General features: G+C 28.7%; 1 protein-coding gene across 2 annotated transcripts; it reads right to left on the reverse strand.

Moving 5' to 3' along the window:
• Positions 1–20: 20 nt before the first annotated feature.
• Positions 21–4,566, reverse strand: LOC112751330 (protein NDL1). Of its 2 annotated transcripts, none has more exons than XM_025800421.3 (11): positions 4,105–4,566; positions 2,592–2,691; positions 2,362–2,459; positions 2,174–2,262; positions 1,932–1,992; positions 1,725–1,811; positions 1,566–1,643; positions 1,432–1,488; positions 1,258–1,313; positions 985–1,120; positions 21–612 (listed from the first exon to the last, which is right to left on the reverse strand). In XM_025800421.3, the coding sequence occupies exons 1-11, from the start codon at positions 4,153–4,155 to the stop codon at positions 385–387; spliced, it is 1,041 nt and encodes a 346-aa protein (XP_025656206.1). In that variant the 5' UTR covers positions 4,156–4,566; the 3' UTR covers positions 21–384. The 2 variants fall into 2 exon arrangements, with proteins under 2 accessions (XP_025656206.1, XP_072073333.1); XM_072217232.1 differs by lacking the exon at positions 4,105–4,566 and adding an exon at positions 3,153–3,283.
• Positions 4,567–11,237: the final 6,671 nt, after the last annotated feature.

Consider the following 11,237-nt stretch of genomic DNA (forward strand, 5'->3'; position numbering starts at 1 on the left):
CTGTATACAATTACTCTATTAGCAATACTGTACTATAAATACAGCAAAATCATTAATTAAACCTTTTTTGAAATCAAAGTGTCCCTTAAGATTATTGCTGCTCATGAGTAATGAGTAGTGAGTCAATAAACAATTGATGAGTCCACATTAAATCTACTAATACAGTGAGAAAGCTCAATGCTTCCTTTATGACTAACTACAAAATGAATGCAAGCAAATCTACCTATATTTCATTACACACCCCTTCTCTTTCTATATCTACAACTCCCTCCAACTCTCTCTTCTCTAACCCTCTTGAAAATTAAAAAAGTAAAAAATAAAGAAGATACAAGTAAGGAAATAAAAAAGCTTAAAATTACAAAAAAAAAAAAAAAAATAAAGATATCAAACTTCAAGGGGAACAGAAACCCGGGTCTTTATAGGCTTAAGCTTCAATCCCATGCTTTCTGGAGAGAGTAGCTCTGGAGAAATGCATGATGGGCTAAGAGGACTCCTTGGACTTTCACTTAAGTAGCAGGGTCTATACAAACCATACCCCATGAGAAAATACTCCATTGGAATCAGCATTGCATGTGGTTGTTCCTCTGTAACCATTGATCCACATCCTTGGACCTGCCAAATCAACACATCTTATGATCCTACTTTATGTATCTCATGCAATATTTCCCTACATAACACATGCATTTAGGTGTTTAATGTCCTCCATTGAAGTTATGTGATAGATACTATATTCGCCATTACCTCCCTTAATGTTAAGTAAACCTGAGAATCAACTATGCTATACATATATACTAAAAATCAACCATCAAACCAGCTATCCGTATAGAATAGATGTTGAAATACAAAATACACGTTGAAAATGAGTTAAACAACACATATTTATACACAAATATATAGTGGCTAAATTTTGGAATGCACATAGTACTTTTGCTATTTGTATTATAGTAGACCCTTCCACATACTGATGCAAGAAGAACTACATACCTCAACCAAGGCACTATATCTTCTATCGAGTTTTGAAGTCATATATAGAGCCTCTGAATGGAAAGGAGAACTGTCCCCCACGAAAATAAGTGTACGGCATTTTAATCTCCTCAATCCATCTGTTATGTCAGGCCTCCTACAAGTTGGCAAAACAAGTTCAAACACATAAAGATGCTGACGCCAATCTCCAACTTTAACTCCCAGAGGATGATATATGCAATTACAAAGAGCAAGGAAGTGAATATGGTAAAGCAACTATCTAGAAGATCTTACTGATTAATTGCATGAAGGAACCTTAAGACATTTTTGCATTTTCTATCATCCAGTAACTGAGAAGAAAAAGGAAAGGAAACAAGCACAAAGTGAGATAAATATATTGAACATAGAAAAAGTGAGGAGAAGAAAGAAAAACAAGAGAAAAAGAAACTAGGTTTGGTTAGCACTGACTCTTTTGCAAGCTTGAACTATCTCGGATTCCGGAACCTCGGCATTACCACGAACCTCCTGTTGATGTTGATTACAGAAACTAGTTATCATCGAATAAATGAGGGAATCCGAGACAGATCATCACATTATAATACCTTGCTGAAGTATCTCTGGAGCAAACACTCTTTCAACAAACCACATACCCCATAGAAATATAACAAATTTGACATCACCTGAAAGAAATTGGAAACAGTTTCAGGTAATGTTATTGAATTCGAGAGCACATCAGATAGTCTAAGGCATTTGGAAGGAACCTTGTTATAAAACCATTCAGTCCAAGAAGGAGCTTTGCATAAAGGAGATACAAGTATCAAACCAAGAACCCGCTCCCTATATTTCGTCTGTAATAAAGCATCAAAGAAGAGCAAATTAATTTGATTGACTTCATATAATCTAAAACTACAAAGCATTGGCCACATCCCAAAACTATTTCACCATTCAAAGCTACGTAGGATACATACTGCAAATAGGGAAAGGATATAAGCACCAGCCATTACTCCCATACACATCACTGCACCAAGCCTAGTCAAAGAAATAGTTCATCCATCGGTTAAATATATAATATATATAATATTCATTAAAATTCCACCCAAAATAGTTCATGCCTTTTACTTTACATATTAGTTTTGAGTTTCAACAAATGTAACAGTTCAAAACAACAATAACAAAAAATTTATTGAGCAAGTAATGATACTGCAATTACCCGAAATAGTTGAGGATCTCAATTATTTGATCTGCCAAGTCTTCGACGGAAGGAATAGGATCTTCAGAACTAATTTCAGCAGCTCCCAACTGCAAGAACTCTTGTGGAAGTTCCAGAGAAATTATGTGAATAATGATATTGGGTTTTGAAGGTAATACAAGGTAAGTTCCAGTTGACAACATACAGACCTCATGCCCGGGAGGACTAATATGATATATGCAAAAGTTGTGTAGCAGCAAAGAAGCTGCCTCTGGACAGAAAAATAATCCTTGGAAACATGATTTATCTGAATCGACAACAAATTATGTATCAGGCTTTTAAGAGAATGAACACTCAGAGCAATAGATTCTAAAACAACAGCAGAAAGCTCAGAATGCTTGATATATTAGCTACTGGAAAATGAGATGACACCACTTACAATTTAGTGCTAAATCCGGATAAGTGATCAGGGCTGGTTTGTCGTGATCACCGTATACCATGACAGACACAGAACCACAGCCAGTTCGAATATAATGTTCCTGAAGTAATAATCGAAAATTAGTACTGCATAGAACAAATGAAAAAAAAAAACACAACAAATCAGAGCAAAAACGAATAAAAAAACTGAAGTAATCTTTTGGAACAAAAAAAAAAAGACAAAAAAATAAAACGTTTCTGTAGAGCAAAGGATATCCTTTATTTTGTACATACTCCATTAGAGCAATGTAAGAAAAGCATGTTCAAAACTTGTTAAAACAGTTTATTCCCTAACATATTTGCCTCCATGTGGCCTTACCCCTTTTTTGGACAAACCCAACTAACAAGCAACAGCATATTAGTATCACTTTTCAAAAAGATGCATGAATTGAATACTTCCAGATTCCAATCATTGTATGCCCCAGGAAGAATACAAGGTGAAGCCAGTGAAAAAGAGGACAACATCTTTGGAATATTTAAAAGGAGAAGAATGACTTTACATTATCTAATAACAAATACTTACATAAATTAACAAAAAGCACCACCTGCTATAACTATAATCCAGTACAAAAATAATGAGATAAAGGACAAGAAAGGTATAGCCAAGGTTCTTAATTCCTATAGACTGTAATGCACTTAGAGAGAACCGAGGAGAGGGAAAAGCCAAAAGCAAAATGGATCCAATTCCTTCAAAGGCATGAACATCATCATATAAGAAAACAGGGAAAAAAAATTAAAAAGAAAAAAAAAAGGGAACCAGGACCCCACATGAAAAAACAAAAAGACGGATCAATGATACAAGGTGGAGAAAAAAACAATGTGTTAGTTAACTAATAGGAAGTAAAATAAAATGCAAATAGAAAATCTTTTCTTTTACATCATCAAAATGGCATCAAATAAGGGTAAGGTTAAGATTCATATCTTGAAAAAAAAATTACTAAATCCATGTTTTAATCTAAATATGGAATCGCAAAGAAATGAATAAACAGCTCACGAGCTCAGCATGTTATGGAATATGGAATTTAAAAATAGAAAAAAAAAAGAAATAAATAAAAAGAAAGCATAGGGTACATCCAAAACACAGATCAGCTATTTGACATGTATAAAATAAAAAATTCAAAATTCAAAATCTCAATGGCTTGGCGATGTAAAACACATTCAATTGAAAAGAAGAACATTAAAAAATGAATTAAAGCAACAGAAGAAAATAAACCAACCCCCATTAATTCAAAATAATGAATATGAAAACAGTTCAAGCTCGCTGTAACATCCAACATGAAAAAACTAGATCCAATACTACCAATGATGTAAAAATATTAGCTTAATAAAAACCAATCGCAACGCAGCACAGCAAAACTTAGAAGTTAAAAAAATTGCAATCGCCCAATTGAGAAAGTGCTAAGAAACGATCCAAAACTTAACAAAGATGGAAACTTTAAAGGAAACCCAGAAATGAAATGGGGAAAAAGAAGAACCTTTCCATCGAGGTAGATGTTGTCAGCATCAAGTAAAGCAGATTCAGACATAGGTGGTGGTGAAAACTGGAAGAAGAAGAAGAATGAGTGAATGAGTCAGGCAAGCTTCCACCAATTGATTCTCCGAGTGTGTATATATGTAGCTGATGGTTCAATCAATGGAAATTGGAAGAATAATAATAATAATAATAATAATAATAGTTATGAATCACGCAGACTCTAATGAATCTATTAATGCGAATGTGTATATATATTGTGGTGGTTCCTGGCTTTGATTCTGTGTGTTGTGGCGGTTTGAAGGGTGAGAGATGAAAAATGGAAGATATAAAGAGAGCACCGACGATTTTTTTTTCTTCCTCAACAAAAACCTGCCACTTCCCTCAAAATTTTAACCTCCAGCTAACCACCTTTCGGGTTTTTTTTTTTTTTTTTTTTTTCACACGTGATCATACCCAATGCACCGACGCCGTTTCGTTGGATTGCCCTTATTATAGACAGACATAGGAAATTATTTGTAAGATTAGTATCTAAATTAGTTTTTTAAAAAATTTTAGTTTTTAATATATTTTAATTATTAAATGAACCTTTAAATTTTTATCTCGTTAGATAAATCGGCCTTCATATTAAATTGTTTATTTGAATAAATTACCATTTGTATCCATGAAAGATATTGACACAAACAAATATACTTATATATGAATAAAACGACAATTGTAACCACAGAAAATGGCTTCCGTATGTCAAAAATATCCTAATAAATCAATTGTGTAACCCAAGTCCAGGTACTTTTGGTACACAAAAGTCATCTTTCGTAATTACAATTGTCATTTTATTCTTACATTGATATATTTGTCTGCGTTTATATTTTTTATAGGTACAAATGATCATTTATTTTTGTTTATTTATATAAAAAAATTGATATAATCAAGTTGGATAAGTCTAGTTATCAGTTGATTAATGTCCTTAATTTATTCTTGTTTATTTATATAAATGATAATTTATTCTTATTTATTTACATTTGTTAGAATCTTACTTTGTGCATGTAATAATTTATTGGCTAACGAAAAATCTTTAAATAAAATTCAGATCTGCGGCATATTAGTTTTTAATTTATCGCTAGGAGATACGATAAAAAATAAAAAATAAAATGATTGATATAAAATTTAATTTTTGTTTTTAGAAATTGATTTGTTACTCAAGATTATCTATAAACCTGTTTGATATGTCATTCAAAATGAGTCTAACTCTGATTTTTTTATACCTAATGAGTGATAACTTATAACAAGTCCTTAATTATTATTCATTCTTGAATTTATAAATTCTAGCATACGAGTTTAATAACGGTCATTATTAACTTAATGACTAAATCGTCCTAAATATCAATGTTATTTATTAATCTTATACCTATAAAAAATACCTTTTATGTCTCAACAACAAAAGAAAGTCATAGCCAATAAATAATAGCTCAAATGGCATAATCTCCTCATATTTAATTAAGAGGTTGCGAATTCGAGTCTCTTATCTCTGGTAAAAAAAAAAAAGCAAAAGAAAGTCATATGATAACTTTTTTATGAATTCTATTTCATTTTTTAATGTCTTATTTTTTATTTCATAAAATTATTATACTTCTTAAATAATTTGAGTGTTAAAAGTGTCTTCCATAAATATACGCCCCACTTATATCCTGAGTTTGATTTCGACTACAAAATTTTTGAAAAAAAAAACTCTCCAATCGAATTATAGTTTGGAGTCATCATTCGTTTCGGCTACATATTTTATGAAAAGAAATTTAAATTACAAACTATATTCTTAACCAGTTATAGTAGGAGAAATATTTTTGACACCAGAACAGGAATTGCTATGTATGTATTGAATAACAACGATGTTAGATGTATATCAAAATCAACTAAAAAAAATAATTATTATGTATTTATATAAAAATTTATATATATAGTGTAATTCATTTTTAATATATATTTTATGTTATAATATATATTTTATCTTAATAATTAATTTTAGTAGTTAATTTTAATGTATCAACAATATTTTTAATTGAATAATAATAAAAATTGATTTACCTAATAAAATAAAATATTTTAGTAACTAAAATTTATTAAGGTGAGAAAGAATATTACTCTATTTGATATAAAATGTAGTTAAATATATTGTTTGATATAACAAGCATTTATACGTAATATTTTTAGTTATAATCTTTATACTGAAATTATTTTAATTTAACCAACTTTAACTATCATAAAATTATATTATTCCTTAATCATTAGCTAATTTTGTGTTATATTAACAGTAATAAAATTTAAACTAATTAGGATTTAATACATACTGCTCAAACTTCTCCCTATGCATTAAGATTGTTACTAATAATATTATAATCTTCATACCCAACTTGTACTCGTTAATAATTTAATTTAATTTGAAAAAGATGCAGTCAATTATATCCTTTATTATTTTTTCTGTTTTCTCTTCTTTTATATTGTATTTTTCTTTTTTCAACTTTTGATACTTACTCAAATAGACATGTAAGCTAATCACTCAATAAATTTAAGTTAGTTAATAAGAGTAATGTAATTATAAAAGGTATTAAATCTCTCCAATTTCAATTTATGGTCAATAAAAAATATTGAAAATTCTAATTTATTTTTATAATTATCCACTTAATTTCTTTAAAAATAGTTTGTTTACTCATTTAAATATTAGAAAAATAATTAGGTGAAAAATTAAAACTCTAAATCATTATTTTCAAAAGAAAAAAATATTTGGTGTGAATGTGTGACCTAGGTTGTTTTTGAATCAAACTCTATGTCCTCAGATCCATCACCCATGTGTTGGCGTCTCACACTCTCACCTTATGTGTGATCACCTCCCATTGAATGCCCCAAACAATTTTAAAAGTATATAGACAAATCAATAAATCATCATCATGATTCACGAGTATCAAGAGCACCTTTGAAATTCAATGAGAAAATAAAAATGGTAGGTTGCTTGCCTTTCATTTGACTCCAATTATCACCATTAATCATGCCTTCCTAATGTTCTTTTTTTGTTCTCTAAATGCCACGGTTCAATTAGCTTCATTTCACGCACCTTGTCCTTAGCTTTACCTAACCATAATAAAGGAACTTAATTGGATCTGAACTTACCCTTGATTTAGACTATCATTGACAATATCAACAATAAATAATATCGTTTCATGTTTCGAAATATAAATACAAATTAAATGTATGTCGTTTATTTATTTTTAGATTTTAATTTTCAGTTGTTGATAGTTTTTGTCAATCACATTGTGACTTTTCACCCGCAAAGGAAAGTTTGATGGAGAGATTTGGCAGTGAAGCATATACTAACACTATCGTTATTATTTCGTCATTATTATATTTGTTCTTTGTCTAATATTCACACAATTCCATCACTTTATTATTATTATATACCCATTTAATTAAGTTACTAATTGTACATTATGTACTTAAAATTCTTGAGAGTGACTTGGAACCCACGATTATATTGCATTAGATTGATGTCATCTTCCTAGCTAATGGTAATAAGTTGGTAACATTCAAATCGCAACATTTAGTGTATGTTTTGAAAAAATATCTTGAATAATTTTTTCTATTTTAGGCAAAATGGATTTTGAAATATAAAATATATATCGTGTGTATTCTTTAAGGGGATGAATAAAAAATTATGTGCACACCAAAAATAAGTCACGATATATTTATATATAAATATATATTTAATTTATTTTTATTGTGTATTTTATATTTTATATATAATTTATTTAATAATTAATTTTTTATATAACATAATATATATATGGATTGGATATGCCGTATATTAATTTTGAAGACGAATTCTTCTATTACAACACGTTGGCAATTTATTGAGTTATCAGGTTTGCATATTGAACATATTTCTAAGACGTTATTTATTTATTTAATATTGATTCCACACATATATCTTATTAATTGTGTTTTAATAAAAAAATTATAATATTTATTTGAACACATTTAAAAAAAAATTCCAAATATGATATCACATGATGATGTCGGTGAATTTAATATTATTCTTAATATATATTTTTAAAATAAATTTAGGAATATTATGCATTATTAATTGTTAATATAAGAATATCTAAAATATTTTATATAATTAAAAAATTAAAACATAATTTATATTTTAATATTACTAAAATATTTAGATATTATTGTAAATCTAAAACTTCTATATATATATGTCTAGTAAGAATTTATAATTTATATATCAAGAAAACAATTAATTAATAGTATTTGAGATGGAACGCACGAACTTTAATTTTTTAGGAACAATGATATACATCTGTCAAATAATTGCTCCAGAAGTCGTTTTCTTATGTTAAATTTATATGCATGTTGGGACACGCGTACGTACATTTGTACCTGTCTAAGCCAAGTGTCTAGTCATTAAATCATTTTTATGATCCTTGTTCTATGAATATATTTGGTGTTGATTTCCTTTTCTACGTACATTTCATTCATTTATCTCTTGTTTTATATATTATTTATATATTATATATATATATATATATGTTTTCCAAAGCGTTGGGAGTACATACATGTCATATATATGCTATGTTAAGACGTAACACCATCGAAATTTTCATGTATATGGTTGTGTTTTGGAAGTGCAGTGAACTCATCAAACATAATGGATTAATCACTTACTATATGTATATATCGCAAATCATATTTAACCTAAATCAACCTTCCATGCTTAAAAGTGATTGTTACCTGATTAATTAATTATTACACTGAAAATAAACTTTGGTCCTAGAGTATGTAAGTAGCTAAATATTTAACTATAACACAGCATAATAATTATTATAAAGATAAAGTATATTTTTTGTCTCTAAAATATGTTAAAAATTTTAAAAATATTTATAAATTTATTTTATTTTAATTTTATTTTAAAAATTTTCGATTTTTTCTTTAATTTCTTTTACTTTGAGTTAAATCCTAAAATAGTCTCTGAAATTGACGTCGTCAGTCGTGCACTTAAATTATCCTTGAGATTCTAATTGCATCAATTACGTCTTTGATATTGACAAAAGTGCACCACGTTAGTCCTAACCTAATTTTTCATTAAAGACGTGATGACATGACTTGATGACGTAGACTGTTATGATACGTGTCACTTCATGGTTTGGCCACGTGTAATGATATCATGATGTGTTAATCGGTAACACGTGACATGCTGATGTGGATGGTTGTGCCACGTGTCACAATACTATTTGGTCACATGTCCGTTTGTACCACGTGTCGTAACAGTATTTGTTCACGTGTCATACGCTATGTCATCATTGTAGATTCACCAAATTAGTCCCTTACTTTGCATTAAGTAACTCTTTTTAATCCCTGAAATTGAATATCATGCACTAAACTAATCCACTCACTAGTTTTTTCTCATTTTTTAAAAAATTAAAATTTTTAATATTTTGGATGCACTAATTTCAATTCTATTTTTTCATATATCGTTTAAATACAAGTGCTTTTATAAAAATTTTTAAGATTTTCGTTTTAATTATATATTTTTCTATAATAATTTAACATTGATAAATTTTGTAATATATAAGTATGTTATTATAAAAAAAATTATATGATTGATTAGACAATTTTTTTTATCAAAAAGCATGTGTTTTTGACAAGAAATCAAGAATTAAAATATACTTTTTTTCGGTTCTTATGAAATATACATTTTTATTGTGTGTAAATAGCCTAGACTGAAGGCACTTCAAACACTCTCACTATTATCTCCGACCTCTTCAGTCTAGATGAAAAAGGTCGGAGATGGTAGTGGAGATACTTGAAATGTCTTCACGTCAACTCCAATACGATGGTTAGGAGTACCCACAATAGAAAAAATATTTTATAAAAACACTTATATTTAAATAACATGTGAAAAAAATGGAATTGAAATTAATGTATTAAAAAATATTGAGAATTTTGAATTTATAGAAAAAAATAAAAAAAAACTAGTGAAAGGACTAGTTTGGAGCACAACATTTAATTTCAGGGACTAAAATGAGTAACTTAATACAAAGGGATGGACTAATTTGGTGTATCTACAATGATGACATAGTGGATGACACGTGGACGAATACTGTTGCGACACGTGGTACAAATGGACACATGGCCAGATAGCATTGTAACACGTGGCACAACCGTCCACATCAACATGCCACGTATCACCGGTCAATACATCATTATACCATTACATGTGGTCAAACCATAGAGTGACATGTGTCACTAACAGTCCACGTCATCAAACCATGTCATCACATCTTTAATAGAAAATAGGTTGTACTTTTGTCAATTTTAGAGACGTAATAGGGGCAATTAGAATTTTAAAGCTAATTTTAGTATATGATGTCAATTTTAGAAACCATTTTGGGGTTTAACTTTTTCTAAAATATTATATTTTAAGGATTTGGATTCTCTAAATTTTGAATTTTACTTTAGAAGGTAAAGTATGATCTATCACCATTTATTTCATAGGTAGAACCAAGAGAAAATATGAAAGAAAAAACATTCAATAGTAAAAAACTCACTTTATCCTTTAAAATAAAAATCTAAAATTTAAAAGATCTAAATACATATTTTAATTGATTTGTTCTTCTCTGTTTTAGGTACCTCTTCTTGGTCGCTTTCCATGCTCTCTTCTTGTGATTCTAGTTCATCATCTTCAAGGTCCTAGTTTTTGGGGGACTTTGAGCAAGCATAAGCTTATATGACTTTGTCCCAAAAAAAATTATATACATATAAATAAACCAATTTGAATCAACATAGGCTCATTACTTATTCACTTAAATAAATGTTAAAATTTAAATTTTATTTTGTGTATACAATAATTTATCAACTAATAACAGATTCTTAATTAAAATTTGGAATCAAACAAATTAGTCATTGACTTGTTGGACTTGAAAAAACTGTAAAAAACCAACAAAAAAGTATAAACCACATTAAATTAATTGAGTATTCAACTCACTCGTTCCTTTAAACAAGTGTCAATGTTCAATTCGTGTCTTATATATATAACTCCTCATTTGCAAGCACTCCAAATTTTCAATAATAAGACGTAATTTT

This window comes from Arachis hypogaea, chromosome 15 (assembly GCF_003086295.3).
Source record: "Arachis hypogaea cultivar Tifrunner chromosome 15, arahy.Tifrunner.gnm2.J5K5, whole genome shotgun sequence".
NCBI classification, from domain to species: Eukaryota; Viridiplantae; Streptophyta; class Magnoliopsida; order Fabales; family Fabaceae; genus Arachis; species Arachis hypogaea.